This window comes from Peromyscus leucopus, chromosome 17 (assembly GCF_004664715.2).
Source record: "Peromyscus leucopus breed LL Stock chromosome 17, UCI_PerLeu_2.1, whole genome shotgun sequence".
Classification (NCBI taxonomy): domain Eukaryota; kingdom Metazoa; phylum Chordata; class Mammalia; order Rodentia; family Cricetidae; genus Peromyscus; species Peromyscus leucopus.
The window spans coordinates 31,152,819-31,175,499 of NC_051077.1; the positions used below are offsets into that span (position 1 = coordinate 31,152,819).

At 42.1% G+C, this 22,681-nt stretch overlaps 1 protein-coding gene across 1 annotated transcript in view; it reads right to left on the reverse strand.

Moving 5' to 3' along the window:
• The window catches only part of Primpol (primase and DNA directed polymerase), a 34,906-nt gene that overhangs the window by 9,954 nt on the left and 2,271 nt on the right, over positions 1–22,681 (reverse strand). The window contains 9 exon segments of the mRNA XM_037211730.1: positions 922–1,010; positions 3,462–3,624; positions 4,371–4,511; positions 4,514–4,585; positions 8,811–8,958; positions 13,793–13,922; positions 17,356–17,453; positions 19,571–19,808; positions 20,915–20,991. Of these exon segments, the coding sequence (XP_037067625.1) occupies positions 922–1,010; positions 3,462–3,624; positions 4,371–4,511; positions 4,514–4,585; positions 8,811–8,958; positions 13,793–13,922; positions 17,356–17,453; positions 19,571–19,747 (1,018 nt within the window). The 5' untranslated portion in view covers positions 19,748–19,808; positions 20,915–20,991.

A 22,681-nucleotide genomic window follows, 5' to 3' on the forward strand; every position in this document is an offset into this window, starting at 1 on the left:
AGTTTTTCACTATTCTAATGATATGCCAACATATGTGAATAAAAGTATTTATTGGAGGCTTTATATAAGAAACTTTAGAAACTTAAAAAAACCCTATATGTTCTTCAGTACAGGAATGGGCAAAATATGATACAGCCATACGTGGAACACCTTTGCAGGAGTGCAAAGTTAAACAGGAAACCACGGTAGTAGTTACCTATAATTTTAAAAAGTAATTAGGATGACCTGTTCACAAATTCATTTAGGTGTGTGTTAAATTAACTAAATTTTGTGTTAACTAACTAATTTTTTAACTAATTAATTAATTTTAATTAATTAACTAATTTTGTGTGTGTGTGTGTGTGTGTGTGTGTGTGTGTGTGTGTCACAGACTGAGTGTGGAGGACACAGCATAAGTTGTGGGAGTCAGTTCTCGACTTTCACAGGGGCCCCTGACTGAATCTGGGTTGTCAGGCTTGGTGGCAAATGCTTCTAGCCTGAGCCCTCTCAGCAATCCACAATCCACCTGTCTTTGTGTGTGGACAGAGGGGAGAGCGGAGGCAGAGAGATGACTCGGTGGTTCCTTCGGCCTCCACAGGCCCCAGACCTGCACACGGTTTGCACAGACAAACGTGCGGGCAAAACATCCACCACAGAAATACTTCTTAAAAAATGGGGCGGCAGATTATGTGGTCATACTTTGATGTGCTTGTTCTATATCAAATGCATTATTATATATTCTCTAAATACCACAGAATGAAAATCAGGTATTTTAACTAATAAACACCCATGACATTTTTTATAGTATGTCCAACCTGGTCAGGAATCTAGAACTAGTTTTAAGATGATCAGCAGATATGGGTATTTAAAATGTAAGACTTTCAAAGCAAAATAGATTTGAGGTCCCTAAACTGGAATGTGAAATTGTTTGCTTAAAGTTACCTGGCGTGCCGGTGCTGTTAAAATATTCAGTCCGCTTTCTTTTAGTGTGAGGCGTGTCACATGTGAGGATCCGTAACGTGTCTGAGAACCTAAAGAGAGCGTGCGAAAGAAATAAAGTGACAACATCATCACGTTAGAATTAACGTGAGATGGCCAGAGAGAGGAAGCAGCCTCACGTGCCTTCACTGTTACCGCCCAAGCTGCCAGTCTTACCTCAGCATGTAAGATTACACCAATTAGAAAAGTTTCCTGGAGGCTGCAGAGATGGTTAAGGGCACTGGCTGCTCTTCCAGGGGACCAGGGTTCGACTCCCAGCACCCACATTACAGCTCACCCCTGTGTGTAAGTCCAGAAGTAGGGCTTTGGACACCCTCACACAGACATGCATGAGGTAAAACACCAATGCACATACAATACAACAGAAAAAGAGACAAAGAAACCATTTCCTTTAAACAGTCATTTGGGGAGTGTTTAATTTCGTTACAGAGTAATCCAAGGCTTCTAGGGAACTGAGATGATGGAAAGCATAGTTCTACTCCCAAACACACGGACCTTTGAACTTTCTGTTAGGATTTGGAAGCTGTGAACATGGAAGAAAAGGGTAATGAGAGCACAGGGCGGTGTGTGTGTGTGTGTGTGTGTGTGTGTGTGTGTGTGTGTGTGTGTGTGTGTGACCAAAGTTCACACTAACCATGGAGAACTTGGCCTTCCTTCCGCTCCAGAAGAGATGCCTGGCATTCCCGTGGCTGTGCAAAGCACGGGCTAGGGGTCCTAGGAGGGGGACCTCTCGCTGCGAGGCCACACTGCAACTAAACAGGAGTCAGACCTGCGCTGCTGCACCCCGTCCACAAGTGCAGACACTGCCCCAACGCATGCAGCCACTGCTGCGGTTTGTAGGATGTGATGTTGTAGGATGTGATAGGGTTATGTGAATGTCCCAAACTTAATTCAACAACTGGGAAGGAAGGCCGTTACTCCCACTTTAAAAGCCTTTGGTCTGTGGTGGTGCACGCCTTTAATCCCATTACCCGGGAGGCAGAAGCAGACGGATCTGAGTTCAAGGCCATGCTGGTCTACAGAGTGGGTTCTAGGACAGCCAGGGCTACAAGTCTTTGATCTTACTTTTGAGAAGTATCAAAGGAACCCAAACAAAATAGAGCTATGTGGTGAGAGGGGATGTATCTTCTCACTACACATAACTTTTCCTACAGAAACATCCTTTAATATTTATTCCTTTTTTGTTTGTCTGTTTTTTGACAGGTTTCTCGCAGTAGCCCGGGCTGTCCTGGAATTTGCTCTGTAGATCAGGCTGTCCTTGAACTCAGAGATCTGCCTGCCTCTGTCTCCTGAGTACTGGAATTAAAGTCACGTGCCACCCACACCCAACTTAATATTTATTCTTAAAATTAATTTCTACAGAATTTTTTTCTTAAAAAGTTTTGGGGAGATACAGAGGCAGGTGGATTTCTGTGAATTTGAGGCCATCTTGGTTTATATAGTGAATTCCAGGCCCACCAGATTATACAGTGAGTTTCTGTCTTAAAAAACAACAACAAAAAAAAAAACCCAAAGCAAAACCTTTTGAGGAAGGTAAAGGGCAAAAACAACACAGTAAGTTGATGGGGTTTAGTCTAGTTGTTAACTACTTTTGTTTGTTTTAGGGCTTTGTTTGTGTTTGCTGGTTTGGGGGGGGCAGGGTGATGAAGGGTTAACACGTGGTTTCATGTAGTCTGGCTGGCCTTGAACTCACTATGTAACCAAGGGTGATCCTGAGCTCTTTGTCCTTACGTGTCCACTTCCCGGGAGCTAGGATTGCAGACGGGTCTGGGTATTAGCCACATTCTGAGCTGACCAAACTGCCACTCCAGGAAAAGTGGAACGGGTGACCAACACATAGAAACCTAGTGTGTGACAACAGACCTGACGATAAGGCATGCCACTGTAGTTCGGGAGCTCGTAGCATTAAAAGTTTTACTTATGATTGCTGGCAAACTATTAACTTGGCAAATATTTGTGATAGGATGGTGACTAGAAAAGAAATCACGTGACATAACCATATGAGCAATGATCCCAGTCAAAACACATTTTCTGGGGCTTGGTGCAGTGGATCAAATACAGGGCCTTGAGTACTCCAGGCAGGCGCTATAACCATGAGCTAGCTATACCCAAGGCAAGAGATAGTTTTGATTAGGGAGCTCTGTAAGTTCTAAATGTATATGTGTATATGTGGAAAGAAATTGAGACAGTGGTAATTATACTTTCAAACACAATGCAAATATCATTATTTTCTACTTTATAAAGTGATCATTTTAGACTAACTGGAATTTTAGAATACATTAAATATAATCATAAAAAAGACATAAAGAGGAAATTGAATTGTTAGAAACATTTCTTGCTATTATTTTTCAGATATAGGGAAAAGAGACTTTTAAAAACAAATTTTCTTTTTCTTAAGGCAGAATCAATTTACACGATTCACATTTTAGCAACATGCAATGCTATTTACATAAATACAGGATGATTAGCTCTGCTCTACAGACCTGACATTGCTCACCAGGGATGACAGGAAATACTGGTTGTCCTCAGAAATGTCTTTTGACTGTTCTGGAATAAATCTATTATCTTCAGCAACCTCCAAAGCCACACATTTTCCTATCTTGGATGATTGATACAGTCGAAAGTTTCTGTTTCTTGTATAAACTCCTACATCAAAAATTAATTTTAAAAATAAATCCATGTTTCCATGATTAGTTTTGTGGTCAGTAAATATTATGTTTCTGCAGAATTTCTAGAAAAGATGATTCTTTCTCATATACAAAATTAAAGCAATATACAAATTAAGATGAGCTGATTTAAGATGAGAGAAGGCCCCAGGCAGAGAGCTAACCAAATGATTCTGGAACAGCAGCTCTTCAAAGGAAAGCCAACAGAAGAACGGGACAAAGTGCCAGTAATAACATTTGTGACTGAGAGCCGCCCCAGAACTGGGGCAGAACACCCCAGAGAAAGGGAGACACTAAAAAACAAAAACAAACAAACAAACAACAGAGTATCTATAACAAATCTAACAAAAGGTGTGTACGATTTCTATACAGACAATTATAATACATGGCAAGAAATGAGGAAATACTAAAGAAACCCTATCATGTATCAGTACTAGCCCAAGAAATGAAAGCCAGAATGAACAACAGAACAGACCACAGTCTGAAATAGGTGCAGACTCTGGATTGATGGCAAACGGTCCTGCTGAGCAGTAGGGAATGATAGCCATTTCCAACAAATGGTGCTGAGGTAACTGGATACCACAAAGTAAAAGATGAATCTGGACGTTTTCACTCAACAAGCGAAAACCCATTCCAAAGGGATTACAGAACCTAAGCATGCCCAAGCAGGCACCGGCTTGCCTTTTACAAAGGACTCAGGCCGCTGATGGTGCTGATGTTACTTACCTAAGTCTACAAAAAGACACTTTTCCCCCATGTTATTCTTCACAACTAAAAATGAAAGATCCGGGCTGTGCTGCTCCCAGGCCTCTGAAATCTCTTGTTTTAGTGGTACATCTGAAAAACAGGAAGCTTCGTGGCCATTGCCTCTGGAATCTTATCTTCATCTTCCTGGGTAATTAAGTGAAGAGCAGGTTGCAAAATTTTTCTCACAAAATTACCTAAGAAGAAAAAGTTGTAAGACTCCAATCTAATCTTATTTTCTGTAGACTGTAACTTATGTCTAGATGCGTATCTACAAACAACAGTTTCATGCACTGAAGCGTCTCCCAAGTGATTGCTATAAACTGCAGTCGGTCTCCTGTGCCGCGTCCTTCCACTTGGGTGATCTTTTATTTTTTCAGCGTCCACTGGCCTGGGAGGGCGTCAGCTGTAAACACATCATTTACATGTTGCTAGTAGTGACCAGAGTCTAATATGCTGCCAGCAGGGATGTCCACTTTGGCTACTCCACATGGAGCGGAATGACTTCTAGCCAGTGACTGAAGGACGAGGACACCAACGCAGAGACAGGGAGAGCACACAGAGGGTCTGCCACATGCCCCCGGAGCTGGCAGGCTGGCCAAGTCTCATGAGTTTGTCCTCTCCCATTCAGCGGCCACCCACGCCCAAGAACCCTCACGTTGAGAGTCCCAAAGCTGTTTCCAACCACATATCTCCCCCAAACATCTGGAATTAATTCACAGATGTTTGTATTTCATCTCCCTAAGACTCTGTTCTACCTGCACTCTGGAAAATCGGTGAGACAACTGAACTTCTTCAAATTCACAGGGACTATTTATACCACAAAACCAAGCATTAATTCAGCTATTATGTTGTTCTGTATATAAAACTGCATACACAAAATAATGTCAGAAAAACTTCTCTAGAACTGTAAATTGGGGCTTAACTACTTTAAATATGAAAAAAGCTTGAATCTATATGTCATAATACACACATGCTTTACACTCAAAATCTTCTTTCTCTAAACAAGACTTTCCGATGCAAGAAACAAATACAAGTTGTTTTGCTTTTTTGAGGCAGGGTCTTGCTAAGCAGCCCCAAGATGCCCTTGAACTTGGGATCATGCTGCCTTGGTCTCCTTCATTCTAGGACTACAGGCCTGTGTCACCATGACTGATACATGTTTAGCATCTTAAAAGAAATTAGAACTGGATATAATGGCACATGCATGCTACCCCAGCTCGTAGGAACCAGTCAGGAGCCAGTTTGAGGCCAGCAAAGGCTATATAGCAAGACTGTCTCAAACAAACTAAATGGGAGCTGGAGACATGGCTCAGCAGTGGAGAGCGCTTCCCGCTCTTCCAGAGGACCAGAACTCAGTTCTCAGCGCCCTTGACAGGCAGCTCAACTGGTGCAACTCCAGCTTCTGGGGATCTGACACCTTCCTCCAGCCTCAAGGGCACCTGACCTCATGTGGCACAGGTTCACACACACACACACACACACACACACACACACACACACACACACCACCACATAAATAAGTACATAAATAAGGAAGCACTAGAATATTAAAAGGAAAGCAAAAGCTTAAAAAACACAAGATGAAAAAAATAACACAGAGGTGTGATTATTTCCAGAACGAAAAAGAGCAGGTAACACTGGTTAACAAGATACAGTGTGTGTATCAAAGGACTATGAAACAATATAAACATAAATGGATAGAGCTGACTTTCCTGGAAACTTCAGATTCCATCTGCCTAGCCCCGAATAATAAGATCAGTGAGAACTGGACCGCCAAAATGGTTGCGTGGGCAGTACTGAGGCAGCCGGGCCTTTGACCCTGGGCAGGAAGCAAACAGGGCAGGAGGAGATGGCAGCCAGCCAGCCTGAGTATTAGCACTCTGGCTGCCAGCACACATCCTGCTGTGTCCCTCTCTTCTCTGATCTGTGGTGAAGTGCCCAGTGCAGATCAAGTTCTCTAATCGCTTCCATTTGATCCAGTTCCCCTTTCTGCAAGGCTGGTAACAGGAACTTGAAGTCTCATAAAGAGGAACGCCAAGAAAGGGGAAAGGAGGGGGAAAGGTGGACTAACTTGTATTGCATTGAATTGCGTTCTGGCTGTAGAGATGGCCTGGGATGACAGCCTGTTTGTGAGTCTGATTGCTCTCACTGTGGCTATCCTCTGTGACAGGAAAGGCTTTCTTACTCTCGTCTGTACGATGAAATTCTACCCCCAAACTCGGACATAATGTGATCTGCTTTCAGAAGCTATCTGCCGCAGAGACTGCTGGGTACTAGCAACTACCCATTCTCCTCTAGCTAGACAGACTCTCAACATGCAGCCTTCTGTCAGCAGTCACAGGGAAGCAGGAAGAAAGAGTTCCTCAGGACTGTTTTCAGACTCTGCTTATCATCCGTGCATTCGCTCAGCAAACAGCTATCAAACGCCCACTTCCATTTGTTATTGCTGTTAATATTTGAAATATTGTTAATAACAATACATGCTGAACAATGAAAACAGGAAATAAACAACAGTCCCTGCCACTAAGAAACAGTAAGCAGAACTGGGAGGTGGCTCCATGTGTAAAGTACTTGCAGCATCAGCCTGAGGCCCTGAGTTCAGATTCCCAGAAACTACAGAAAACATAAGAAAGGCCAAGCATGGCTGTGCCACCTGTAACTTTGGTGCTGGGGAGCAGAAACAGGCAGACAGATCCAGAGGGCTTGCTGGCCAGCCAGCCTAGCTGAAACGGCAATCTTCATGGTCCTATCATAGAGCAATAAGGTGGGAGAGTAACTGAGGAAGACATCCTCATGCCACCTCTGACCTCTACATGTGCCCACAAGGCTGAGTGCACCTGCACACACACGTGGACATGTTTACAACACACCCACACATGTGTGCATACTACACAGAATGGAGACAAGAAAACAGGAAACCACCCTAGGAAGGGGTGGCAAATGCTTTCACATAGTAACCCTGGATGCTGCAACCCGGAACACTGGCCTTTTAAATCTTAGAGTTGGCCAGACAGAACAGCTCCTCGGATGGTCTCAGATGTTCGTGTCTCGACAGACCATCTGAACCGGAGTTCAGCGCAGCAACAAAGAGTACAAAGGCCCACGCACTAGGAAAATGTGATGGGGTGGGAACTAAGTTACGGATGGAGTGGAGAGATGAGGTCCGAGTACAGTGAATCTCACTGTGCATGTGGGTGCTGTTTTCCCCGAGTGCAAAGAATGACCCCTGAAGGGTCTGAGGTGCACAGTGCTATAATCACACCACTCTAGCTAGCTGACCAGATAGTCTGGTGGAGATCTACCGAGGTTGAAGACCACACCAACATGTGCGCTGGACGGTGGTGACTGACGCCACTCAATGACAGACATCACAGGAGGAGCAAGTTCTTAGGGGAAAGAGAGGGAGCTTGGGAAGGACATGTTGAGTGGAAATGTTGGTGGGACGCTGCTGCAGGAACCTGGTGTCTAGAACAATCTGGGCTAAACATAAAGAGCCTAGTCATCTATGTGGATGGTAATCACAGCCACGAGAGTGGGTGATCAGGAAAGGTGCTGACAGAGGATAAAGGCTGACCCATGCCCGAGTCTGCAATTGCTGAGAGCGAAGGGATGGGAGGAAGAGTCAGGCTGGGCCACCTAACATGGGAGGTGAAGAGCGAGCACTCAAGCTCGCCATGACCCAGCACGAGCTTTATTTATGCCAGTCCTTCGGTGACCATGTCCACAGCTCTTATTCAGGTGGCTGTGAAGTTCCGAGACACTTGTACCTCTGAAATGGGTTGCCTATTACAAGAACGTTAGTCAACACTCTTTAGCCATTTGCTTTGATGAACACCAGGACTTCTGGTTCTCTTTAAACTTAGATTAGGCGTTCCCACCTGACCTATTTGCATGTTCTCTGGACTGACTTCACTTTATATTCTGGCCTTCATTTTGTCCAAGGGCAAATACTCTGCTTACACCTTCAGGTGTATGCACCCAAATGTCACGGCAGCTCTAAAGTTCTTCCTGGACAATAAGCCCTTGTTGATATGACCAAGGGCCCAAGCCCCCAAACTAAGGCTCATTTAAGGCTGAAGCAAAGGTCAAAAATACAGATATTGGATATCAACGATAAGACCTCTCCTGACTTACCAGAAAGCTGCGAAGGTTTCTGTTGAAACAGAAACCAGCAGTATCAGCACATGCATACTCATCTCCGCGTGTGTGGTAAGAGGAACTAATGCCACCGATATCCTGAGTAGGTTAAACTCCCTGGACTAGAACAGCAGGTCAAGAGCTAAGGCCGATCATGAAAACTCACTGCATCTTTTTAGATTAGGTAAGCAACCATAAAGGCAGGGAATACCTAGAAAATCTGAAGAGGGGAAGGAAAATACACGTTTTTAATATAACTAAGGTCTTTTAAAAGGTACTCACCAACATGAATGTTATCTTTAAATGCCACATCACGGAGCTGAAATATTAGGTGTCGGCTAAATTTTTCTTCAGTGCTGGAATCCAAGTTGAACACATCTGCAGCTGAGCAGTGAACACTGTATAACTCCTCAAGTGCTTTACAAACATGCTAAAAATATAAGCACATGCAAATAATGAACAGTTTTGATTTTAGATTTCTCTACCAGCAATCCAAATACCTTGTTACAAACTGGATGACTTATCATCAGAACATCTGCATTATAGCAGCCTTACCAATTTACTTGTATGTTTAAATACATCACTTAAAATTATCATATGTTTATGGCAAAAAATGTATAGGCAGGGCCAGAGCAATGGCTCAGGGGCTAAGGTGCCTACTCTCCCAGAAGTCCTGGTTTCAATTCCAGCACCCACATGGCAGCTCACAACCATGTTCCTCCATTCTAAGAGCTCCAATATCTTCATCTGTCTTCTGGGTACCGGCATGCACTTGATACACAAACATACCTTCAGGTAAAACACCCATACACATCAAGTTCTTAAAGTAATTTTTAAAAATTTCTCTTAGGGCTGGAGAGATGGTTCAGCAGTTAAAAGCATTCACTACTCTTTCAGAGAACCCAGGTTTGATTCACAGCACATACATGGTAGCTCATAATCACATGTAACCCCAGTTCCAGGGAATCCGATGCCCTCTTCTAGCCTCTGTAGGTACCAGGATCACATACGGCACACAGATAGACATGGAGGCAAAAGTACCCAAACACATTAAAATAAATAAATAAAAATTCATATGCTCTCAAGACTGAAGAAGACTCTTAAAGGTCAAGCAATTTAATTTATATACACATCTCCTCTAAAACTATAGTAAAAAGCTCCTTGTTAAGTATCTCCTAAAATACCAGCTGTCTTAGCTGGGGTTTCTGTTGCTATGATAATACATCATGACCAAATCCACCTCGGGGAAGAGAGGGTTTATGTTCTCTTACAGCTCGTAGTGTACCATCCCGGGAAGCCAAGGCAGGAAGTGGTCATGGAGGAAGGCTGCTCCGGCTTATTCCTCATCAGCCTACTTTCTTATTCCATCCAGGACCACCTGCCCACAGGTGCCAATGCCCCACAGTGAGCTGGGCCCATCTACATCAGTCATTAAAACAAGAAAATGAGCCGGGTGGTGGTGGCGCACGCCTTTAATCCCAGCACTCGGGAGGCAGAAGCAGGCGGATCTCTGTGAGTTCAAGGCCAAGCCTGGGCTACCAAGTGAGTTCCAGAAAAGGTGCAAGGCTACACAGAGAAACCCTGTCTCAAAAAACCAAAAAAAAAAAAAAAAAAAAAACACCAAAACACAAAACAAGCAAATGGCCCACAGGTCAGTTTGGAGAGGGCATCTTTTCAGTTGAGTTTTGCTCTTCCCAAACGACTGTGGCTCATGTCAGGCTGACAAGACACTAGCCAGCACAGTAGCTGAAAGGTATCGTCGCTAGTTCTAGTCCTTTTATAACCTCAATTATTAGAACATTTCTCATTCCTATTGACCCTACATCTACCTCTAAGAACACAGCCTGAAAGCGCATTGCTTAGGAGACCAAGATTTGGATGCAGAAAGTGCCAAGTCTGCGTTTGGCCCTGCCACTCACTGATCTTATTGCTGTGATCACATCTAATGCTGGCATTCCTCAGCCGTGAGAACTAGTAAATGGTAAGCAGCACCTAACTTTTGGAGTACGGTAAGGAGTAATGAGAACCTGAGATTACGGAGTTAGCACGGTGCTGCACACGGGTAATTGTTTAAGATCACTCCCTGTGGAGCCCGAGACAAGTCAGTTCTCCTTGGTCACTGCCAGTGTTCCCATCTGCAAAATGGAGAACTACCTACCATCAAGTTAGCAAAGATGTGTGCCAACCACTTGAATAGCTAATAGTTACACAGACAGTCCCACCTGCTGCCAATGGTTTCATATTACTAGATTCCTCTTATGAAGTTATAATTCCTTCCTATCAGCCCCACCATCTGAGCTTGCTTCCCTTTAGTGAAGTCTCACTTTCTCAGCCGTCCCCCTCAGTCTGCTCATCTATGTCAAGCATCTTGGATACCTCTCGGGAGTGCTTACAAAGCTGCAGTTTCGCACCAACTTACCCCACTTTGGTGTCTGTTCCCTCTGTGTGACAGACAGGGAGCAGACCCTGGCCTGCCCAATGTCTGCTGACTACAATGAAGACACAGCCGTGTGAGTCAACTTGAACAATGTGCTGCAGGCAATCATTTGGGAAAAAATAATGCAGCACGCTTTGAGTTTTTAATACAATAGAGTCCCACTGGATAGTATATGAGCGATAGATAAGTTTCCATCTTCTTTAAGATGCTTTTTTGTTTGTTTTTCAAGACAGGGTTTCTCTGTGTAGCCCTGGCGACAAAGAACTCCCTTTGTAGACCAGGCCTGCCTCTGCCTCCCGAGTGCTGGAATTAAAGGCGTGTGCCACCACCACCCAGCCTTGTTTAAGCTATTTAAGTGTTGGATCTTTTCTACGGCAGCTAACTCAATCCTACTTTATTATTCTTTGTTAGATTAAGCAGTCTATAATGTCAGAAACCATGTCTCTGGCTCACCATTTCATTCTCGTAGTCCACGTACAGAGCCACATTCAGTAGATGCTGAAAAGCTTTTGGTATTTGAATAAACTTCTGTGCTTTAAAGTTATAGAGAGTAAATTTAGTGGCTCTTTAGTTTTAGTGTCAACCTTTCCTAAATTATATTTCCCAAGCTAAACTGCAAACAGAATTATAGTTATCTCTGAAACTACACTATGAGACTTGGAGGTTAAAAACACATGATTACTTAAGCAATCTGCATTACTGACAAAATGTATTAGCACCAGAAGTCATCCTAATCAGTAGGAGTGGCTTTATTGAAATGTATTAGTTAAGTCATTGAGCCCAAAGGTGTCCACAGTTATTAAACAGTTATTTATTAACTGTTCATTTAAAGATAAGAACTAATCGAATTTGATGGGTGTGGTGGTGCATACCCGTAATCCAAGCACTTAACTGGGAGATAGAGGCAGGAGGATCAGAGGTTGAGAGTTTTCTATGGCTCCATAGAGAGGTGGAGGCCCCTTTGACGTATATGTGACCTTGTTTTAGCCAGCAAAACAACTGAGTAAAGGCGCCTGGTGCTGCGTGGGATGGACCTGAGCTTGATTCCCAGGCCCTACATTGGTGGAAGGCAAGAACCAGCTCCTGCAAGGTGTCCTCTCACATGCCCAGGTGAACTGTGGTGCATGCATGCCGAAACACATCAAACAAGCAACACTTAAATGTATACAGAAAACAGCAAAGAGCCAACCTAATTTAAGTTTCATGAGACTCAAAACATATTTACTAGATTATAAAGTGGTTATGTGCAAAGAAACTAAAATGAAATTCATTTCAATATAATTACAAAGTTATATTTAAACTAATACAAACTGCTCTATGAAATAGTAAACATGTTAAATAAAATTGTTACACGATTTTGAAGTTAGATTTCTATAATGTCCTCCACATTTTCCTGATATAGATTAGTTCTTCAATGGTTACATAGATAAGCTGTAAAGAATTAAGAGGAAAAAAATTCAACCCTTAGATGATCTTTTTGTGTGTTTACTAAATCTGTTACATAGGAGTTTTATCCTCTGTTTATTATTACATTAGGGATATTTCTACTTTCTAACACATTGTAGCACTTTGTTTAATAGTAGCAATATGTTTAAGTAGAAATGAAAGCTTCTGAATCTTAGTTCTCTATAGCCCATCTATGTAAGAAATCCTACATTAGACTGTTGAACTGTATCCCATAACCAGGAAAAAAAGTCAATCCTGATGAATTAAAATAAACATAAAGTCAAAAACTCAGCCAGTGGCCCACACATGCAATCACAGCACTCCAGAGCCAAAGTGTGGAAGAGAGACTCACGTTTCAGGACAGCATATACAATACACACAAAACCCAACCAACCACCACCACCACCACCACCAAAAGCCCATACACTTCACCAGCTACAATGAAACAATGCATTTAAGTTTACTTTTGAGTGTTCAGTGGCTATAAAACAATGTTTTGTTTGGTGAATTAATGAGGATTTTACATGTGTTTATTCTGCTTCAAAGTCAGAATGTTTGCATATTTAACTTAAAGTCAATATGCAAAGATCTGATGAAATTAGTAGACCTCCTTTAGCAAAAACATTTGAATTGAGACAGACTTTCAAGTCACAAAATTACTTTCCATAAAATTATCATATGGTTAACATTCAAAAGAAAAAATGTTAAAACTTACTCTGAGGCCAAACAGTCACGGCAATTTTCACACAATTTATGCAAAACAATCTTAAGTTTTTAAAAACAGATGTCAATGTATAAGTCCATATAATTCCTTTTTACTGATACAGCTAAATAAAAAAATAAAGATTAGCACTACACCCTTTTCTTAGATGAAAACAGACGTAACTATATGTAGTCTAGGTTTGGCCAGTTTCCATATGTAGAATCCAAGTATGTTCTGGTCTCTTTGAGTCTTAATTTTTTTCATCCCTAAAAGCGCAGATACAATTTTCAAAATTCCCACCAGTTCAAAAACTTCTGATACTACTTTTAGTCAAAATTTCCCTGAATTTCAAATCAGTGCCCAATTTTAACAGTGAAATTTGCTTTACCTGGCTTTTGCTACAGGTAAGTACACTGGAAGATGAAGAATTAAAACGTAGGTCAAAACAGAAAGTTATCACACTGTCATTTATTTTAGCTTTTAAAATTAGATATAGTAATATTTTTTTAAAATATAAGCATTAATTGAATTTTCATTTTGTTTTATTATTTACTCACAGAAAATGTTGTCAAAAGGAATAGCAAAAAAAAACCCCAAAAAACAAGTATGCAGACTGTGGAAACTATGTATGACCTAGAGTAGAGGCGGTGATTAATGGAAGTGTGTAGGAGAACTTACCTCTATGAGTAACGCAACCATCTTTTTCCCATCAGCTCCCGGATTGGCCAATTTGTTAAATTCCAAATCAAAATAAAGCTTGCACACAGCATTCTCGGGAATAACTTCGTAGCAATGCAAGAGGGTCTTTCTAAATTGAATAGCCCAAGATTACAAGATTTGTATCTTACACTGTAAATCTTTTAACTTGTTATTGCTGGGGTGGGGGAGAGGGCACCAGAGGTGTGACAGCCAGAGGGCAACTTACAAAAGTCATTTCTGTTCTGCCATCATGGGTTCCAAGGACTGAACTCAAGTTTACTAACTCAGCCACCTCACCAGCCCATATATCTTACACCTTTGAAACCATGGAGTTAATCCTGTACTCGAGAACAGTGATTGTTATGTTTTATGAACTTATAACTATGAATTAATAAACTGATAAAGACAATAAGCTAACAGTAAGTCTGTGGCTCACAGTATTAAAGAGTTTCTGACAAAATGATGTTAACAATTGCAATCAGGAAATTATTTAACTGGCAAATAAGGCCAATCTTACAGTGCTGTTTATTCACAATGTCTTGATATGGCGTAACTTCTTCATTTTTGTTTTTGCTGTCATTTTGAAACAAACATGATTTAAGAAAAGAATGTTCTTTCTCAAATTGGAATCCCAGAACCACACATGCAAGTATGTGCGTGTGCACGCAAACACACACACACACACACACACACACACACACGAGTCCATGAATCTTCTGTGGGAATTTTTAAATTCTATATTTTCATTAGGAAGACGCTTTTAAATGTTTTACTTTATTTATTTTTATTTCACATGCATTAGTGTTTTTCCTGCATGTATGTCTGTGTGAGGATGTCAGATTTCCTGGAACTGGAGTTACAGACAGTTATGAGCTGCCATGTAGATGCTCAGAATTGAACTCAGGACCTCTGGAAGAGCAGTCAGTGCTCCTAAGCACTGAGCCATCTCTCCAGCCCCTTTAAATGTTCAATGTTTTAAAAAGGAAATTCTCTCTTGAGACACCTTCACCCACCTTTTTTTTCAGATGTGTAAATTGTCCTTTTCCCACCTAAGTCTCTCCTCTGCTCCCATGTTTAAATCATTATTAAAACCTTATCTCCATATATGTTTTGAAAATAATAGTTTTTAAGAAGTAAAAAAAAATCTGAATCTCTAGACTTCAATAATTATCCAATTTATGCAACACGGGAGGAATGTCTTTGATTCGGGTAAATAAGAACAGGTGCTGATTCAAAACACAAATACGTCGAGTTCAGACGACACTCTATACAAATAAAGGGTCGGTAGTTAGTTTAAACAGGAAAAGTAGGGGCTGGAGAGACGGTTCCCTGATGAAGAGTGCACACTGCTCTTCCAGAGGACCCGAGTTCAGTTCCCAGCACCCATGTCAGGTGCCTCACAACCACCTGCAACACCAGCTCCAGGGGATCTGACATCTTCTCCTGGCCTCCTCAGCACCTGCACACATGCGGCACTCACACATACTCAGAAACAGAAATAAAATAAAACAAGTAAAATATTTTAAAAAGGGAAAGTGATGGAGTACATCATCACATGGCAGATAGTACCTGTGGGTACCACCACATACCTTCTGACAGCACTCCATTTACAGTCCAAGATGAGATTTGGTTTCAATAAAACACCATCTGTCACACTGTATTGAGAACCTCTATGGTCTAGATGTGGTGGTGCACGCCTTAAGTTCCAGCACTCGGGAGGCAGGGACAGGTGGATCTCTGAGTTTGAGGCTAGTCTGGTCTGCAGAGTGAGTACCAGGACAGCCAGGGCTACTCAGAAAAACCCTATCAAAAAATACTAAAAACAAAAACAAAACAAGCAAGCAAACAAACAAAAAACTGGGGTTGGGGATTTAGCTCAGTGGTAGAGCGTAAGGCCCTGAGTTCTGTCCTCAGCTCCGGGGGTGGAGGGATGGGTGGGGGAGAGTGGGGGATGGGGACGGGGGACCAAACAAACAAACAAACAAACAAACAAAAAACTTCATTCACCTGACTGACATCCATGTATACAAGCATAACTAAAACTAGTTTTGCAACTGAAGCTACTTAAATAACATTATAATGAAAGTATTTTAACTCAAGTCTGAGAAACAGGTGAATGTAACAGGTCTGTTAGGTGGATGGATGGATTTCTATATCTAGTTTACTTTGCACCATGTGTCTACTTCCCAATATCACAATCTTAGGTCTCCTGAGGAAAATACAGCCTCCTCAGTAAACAGGGCATTCTGTGAGGAACTTCAGTCTTAGGTGTCAGCCCTGCCTGCCCTCTTTGAAATGACCTAAAAGTAGGCATCCCTTAATTATATAATTAATAAGGTCAGTGCTCATTTATAATTAACAGTAGAGCTTGATATTTTCTTGGACAACACAATCTATAATACACAAATGTGTGTGTGTGTGTGTGTGTGTGTGTGTGTGATTCCCCCCTCCCAGAACTTATGAGACAAACTGAATATTGCAGGTGACAAGGTATTTCAGTGGTTCAAGGCACCTGCTACCAAGCCTGATGCCCCGAGTTTGGTCCCTAGGACCCATATAGAGGAAGATAAAAAACCAACTCCCCAAAGCTGTCTTCTAACCTCTACCTGTATGCCATGGCATGTGTGTCTATACACACACACACACACACACACACACACACACACACACACACGCAAACTTAAGAAATAAAATTTTTAAAAATTTAAAAGATTATGTGTGCAGGGCATGGTGTTGTACAGCTTTAATCCCAGCATTCAGTCTGCTTCCCTCTGTGAGTTCAAAGCCAACCTGGTCTACAAAGCGAGTTCTAGGCCAGCCAGAGCCACCTAGTGAGATCTTGTCTCAAAAAACAAAAAAATAAATAAAAAAGAAGAAAACTTATTGCAAAATGATGTCAAACATGGAGCCTCCATACAACATATGGTGGAGTCAATGATTACCTATCACTAGCTTCTGTGAGTACTGCAACCACTTTTTTTTCAAAAGGAACTTCAGAACTCAATTCTAATGGCTGAAGAGTAATGTGCTGGCTAATTTTGTGCCACCTTGATACACAGCTCAGTCATCTGAAAGGCAGGAGCCTCAAATGAGAAATGCCTCCATATGATTGGGTCATGAGCAGACAAGCCTGTAGGGCATTTTCATGATTGATAGGGTGGGCCCAGCCCATTGTGGATGGTGATACTCTGGGGCTGGTGGTTTTGGGTTCTATAAGAAAGCAAGGCTGAGCAAGCCATGGGGAGCAAGCCAGTAAGCAGCACTCCTCCATGGCCTCTGCCTCAGCTCCTGCCTCCAGGTTCCTGCCCTGCTTGAGTTCCTGTCCTGACTTCCTCTGATGATGAACTGTAGTGTGGAAGCATAAACCAAATAAACCCTTTCCTCCTCAACTTGCTTTTGGTCATGCTGTTTCACCACACCGATAGTAACCCTAAGACAAGTAACTAATCATGTGGCCAAGAACTGAACATCAGTTCAGCATGAATTAATTTCAACAAAAAAGGAAACCCAACTGGAGCTTAAAGTGCTGCTCTGCTACTTACCGGGACTTATAGTAAAACCAAAGCTGAGCATAGGACGTTACAAGGTAAACACGCTGTCCATCTCCTGCTTTGCACTCCAAAGCAAACACGTGAACATTCTAAAGAAAATTTAAAATCATTTTGAGAAATTTACAACATGCAAATCTAAGTTCAACTGTAACTAATAAATGTTCATAAAGAAGTTTGTCATTCAAGATAGCAAAATTTGGAATATCAACAATTAACATTAAAAACAAGACAGTCACCACACCCATGCTATCTCAAATCTATATATATATTAATTTTTTTCTTTTAGATTTATTTATTTATTTCCTGTGTGTAAGTATTTGGTCTGCATGTATGTATGTATACCATATGTGTGCCTGGTACCCAGAAAGGTCAGAAGAGGTCACTGGATTCCCTGAACTGAAGTTATGTATGATTATAAGGCATCATGTAGGTGCTGGGAATTAAACCTGGGTCCTCTGCAAGAAAAATGCCGGGCGGTGGTGGCACATGCCTTTAATCCCAGCACTCGGGAGGCAGAGGTAGGCGGATCTCTGTGAGTTCGTGGCCAGCCTGGTCTACAGAGTGAGTTCCAGGACAGCCACCAAAGCTACACAGAGAAACCCTGTCTCGAAAATCCAAAAAAAAAAAAAAAAAAAAAAAAGAAAAGAAAAGAAAAAGAAAAAGAAGTGCTATTAACCACTGAGCCATCTCTCCAGCCTCTAAAAATTATGTTTTTAAAATAATTATTTATATTTTAGCAGGAGATATGGCTCAACGGTTAAAAGCACTGGCTGCTCTTTGCAGAGGATGAAGGAGCAATTCCTGGCACCCACATGGCAGCTCCCAACTGTCTGTACCTCCAGCCCCAGGAGGTCTAACGCCCTCTTCTGTCCTCCTCGGGCACTGCATGTATGTGGTACACATACAGTTATGCAAGCACTCATACAATGTAAGATTTTTATTTATCTATTTTTATTTTATGTGTACATATGAGTGCCTGCATGTATGTCTGTGTACCATATGCATGCAAGGAGCCCTTGGAGGCCAGAAGAGGGCATTGGATCCCATGTAACTCTTAACCACTGAGCCATCTCTTTAGCCCCCATTTTAAATCGGTGACACGATACATGTGTAAGATAGACAGACTTTCCGGATTAAAAATAAATTTAAAAAAAAGGAGAAAGCCCATTCTGAATTCCCTTACTATCCATCCAACCTAAGATAGTTTCACTTCTTAGTTTGTGAAATTAGATTCATTTTACAAAATTACAAAAACCTCCATATTATTAACTATTTCAACTAAAATATATTAATAAATTCTCCCTTCCTATAAAAATGTACATAGGATTAAATTTTTTAAAGTTATCATAGTCCGGGTGGTGGTGGCGCATGCCTTTAATCCCAGCACTCGGGAGGCAGAGGCAGGCGGATCTCTGTGAGTTCAAGGCCAGCCTGGTCTACAAAGTGAGTTCTAGGAAAGGTGCAAAACTACACAGAGAAACCCTGTCTCGAAAAAAAAAAAAAGTTATTATAGTCCTGGATATAGCAGGATGATTCATAGCTGCCGCATGAGGAGTCTCTGCTAACACAGGCATACACAAAAATTTATGTCCATCTAGCTAGAAGTAGCTGTTGAGCCTATTTTCATTTTCATAAATGAAAAATCATACAAAGACTCTGTTGCTCGACTCTATTAAAACTCTTGGGGGCAGGGGATGTATTTGGAATATGCTCATCCTTCCTCCCAGCATATCTCATGTCAATGTTGCTGCACATTCCACATTTTTAAAAAATAATTGGGACTAGAAATGCCATTCTTTGGCGAAGAGATGGCTCAGTGGTTCAGAGCGCTGGCTGCTTCTGCAGAGGACCCAGGTTCAGTTCCCAGCACCCACATGGTGCCTCACAACCATCTGTAACTCCAGTTCCAGGGGACCTGATCCCTCTTCTAAACTCCATGGACACTGCATGACATGGTACACATGCATACATGCAGATAAGACACACACATGATAAAATAAAACTTAAAGGGAAACATCATTATCATTCATTACTAAAATATATTAGAGATTAATGGATTCAAAGGGATATTTTTATAAGTCGTGTGCCATCAAGATTACTATTGTGTTATCTTAGTAAAGTATCTTATTTGAAATGACAGCAAATAATTTTTTTAAACCTTGAGTGTTACTTGAAATTTAAAAAAATAAATAAATAAAGCAAGCACCTCTTTACAGCTTTTAACAAAATTAAAAGCTTGATTCTGACGATGAAATAGCTTCCAAACGGAGGATGGCTCTTCTGGCTTGGACAATCTTGGTCGATACACAGAGGACAGCGGCTTCCTCTCGTAGTGAGACGCCCGCTCCTCAATCTGCTTCAGCGTTGCTTCCCATTTCCTCATCGTTGGTTCAGAAGCAGGGAGAGGCTAAATCCAACCTCAGAAACCTTTCTATCAACGACTACTAAACAAACAAAAATGTTCATTTTTGTTTAGACTGCATTCTGCCTGGCATCATCTCAGATCTGGTTTCCTGACAGGTATGTGCTCCTTTGCTTTGCATTTTCTTCTTTGCACAAAGCCTCACCAGAGAACAGGAGTGGGTGGGGCTGGCCATCACAAATCCTTAGATCCTAGCTCTTCCCTCCACTAGTCTGATGACCACGGAGAGATTAATGGAGCTCCATAAAACCCGGGTTTAATCAGTTGCAAAACTGGAATCAATAGAATCTTGAACGTTCTATGCTGTACCTTGGAATAACCGCGATAAGACATAGGAAAATGTCTTATGAATTATAAAGCCCATTATAAAGTAAACGCTTTCAGTATCACTATGACTTCCATCACAGCCAAGCTATTGCTCAGCTGATGCTCACTATCTTGGACCCTGCTCTTGCATTACCATTTCTCAGTGTACAGTTCCCATCATGGACGCTTAGCTTTCTGTTCTCCTCTGTTCTCCCAATGCAACAGAGGGATGGCAATTCTGCTCTAAGCATAGCTACGTTCATATGTCACTATACACTTCATGTTTCCCAGCAGGAGATGCCATCTAAGCTCAGTCACACACTGACTCTGGGCTGGACCGTGTGCCCTGCTTGGGCCAAGGCCACACTGACAAATGGAAGAGCAGGTGCCTCTGTATCAGACTTGGCTATCTTGGAGTCCTATCCTGAGACTGCAGCGTCATAAATCTAGCAAGGGGAAGAGGACCATCGTTCTTCCCCGTAACTGCACATTAGAGGATGAAGGCCACACGAAGAAGGTGTCCGAGCCAAAGCCAGTCAGATACATGAATTAGGACACTTCAGATCACAAAACATTAAAACCGAGTGAATTCAAGACAGAATGTACAACTGCCTAGCTTTAACCAGAGACCCACTTAATAAAATTTGTTGTTTTTTTTTAAACCAGTAAGTTTTGTGATGACTTTTACACAAAATTAGATAAATTGAGATTCTTCGTCAATATCATCTATGCTATTATTTACTCACACAGAAAACAGTTATATTAGTTTCTAAGTGAAATAACAAAGTATGCTAAAGCATTTAGGGGCAAATTATTATTTACCTATGGCAATGCCTTTGTCTTCAATTGTAGCAGAAATCTTTGCAGTGACAGAATCTCATTAGCAAATGACATATTCCCTGAAAAGAAAAACAAAAACATTGAGAAGACAGATTCCTCCACAGTCAGTTTACTTTAATTCTCTTCATATGTACACAAAATTCTGCTATATTTGAAAAAAAAAAAATGACTCGATTCTATTCTGTGCAATTTATTATATTGTTGCCCCCAAACAACAAACAGAATGCAATCCTGTCTGAATCATAGATTCAAAAAAGTAACTAAGAACGGCCATAGACACCTCCACATTTGTGAAACTAAAATCACACACACACACACACACACACACACACACACACACACACACACACTATAAAACAACCTGGTACGACTGCGGGAATATGCCGCACACGAAGGTCTTGGAGTCATAATGCCAACCCAGTTGAAGACCCACCCACGGCTGAGGGGAGAGCAGGGAAGGCAATGCTCAGCATCTACTATGCCCCCCCCCACCCCCGCATTGTTCTCACAGCTGGAAATGTGTGACAGCTGGAGCAGCAGAGAACAACTGGGGCTTGAATATCCGAGCAGGGGTGCTGAAGGACAAGAGCAGAGAAGATGGAGTGCGAGGCGGCATCTGGCCTTCTGGTGGGGGGCTATCATATTCCCCCACCCCGGCCTTCTGGGGGAACATGACCCCATATTAGAAATGCTTTCAATTCCTGGTGTGGAAAGAGTACTATTGTTCTTTGACACGATTTTTAAATGCCAAAGCTCCTTTCCACTCAGAGACTATTTTTGGTAATGGACCACAAGTTCCAAAGGAAAACACTTGTACCAGTTTAAAATCAAAGGCTTACAGAGCTCTGCTGTTCATTTCTGCACCAAAGCAGTATTTAACCACGCTTGCTGCGAGCCTACAGTTGGAAGTGTTGGAGTTAGAAAACAGGATTAGTCCTTTTACGGTAATTACTGGGAAAAGGGGAAAGCGGGATAGACGTGGAAAGCTGACCAACTTCCCTGGGTTTATAGACTTGTCAATGGAGGACTGTGGATGGCCTGGCTCCCAAGAGCCACTGGATTGGGGGGGGGCAGTGGGGGTGGAAAGTAGTATGACACAACACGGGTGCTGTATAGTCACCATCCGCTCACACCGATTAATGCTGTCAACTGGACTGGATTTCAATATGCCCACACTTGTCAAGAATACTTCTCGGGGTGTCTGTGAAGTCACCTTCAAAGGCAGTTAGACCATGTGGACTCTAACCCACTATTCATGAATCCCTTGATGGAGTCATGGTATGATGGTACGACTGGGAGATGGTGAAGAGTAGGAAGCGGGGCCTAGTTTGAGGACGGACATACTGCTTTCTGGCTGCCGAGATGAAAACTGCTGGTCTACCATGCCGCCATCCCAGTCAAGATGGGCTGACAGCTTTAAAGCACAAGTAAGCGCTTCTTCCGCTACGTGATTCTGCCAGGTACACTACCACAGCCATGAGAAGTCTGACTAAGCAGGTTACAGGCACACCTGAAGCTCCTGTTAGCCGTGTTCAATCTACCACAGCCATGAGAAGTCTGCCTAAGCAGGTTACAGGCACACCTGAAGCTCCCGTTAGCCGTGTTCCTGGTTCCTTCTTCCTTTCCTTTTTCTGAGATGGGCTGTTCCTATGGTTGCCCAAGCTGGCCTCACACTGAAGATCCTCCTGCTTCAGGCACCCAAGTACTGGTGTTATCGGCGTGTGCCACTATACAGACTCCCGTTTCTTG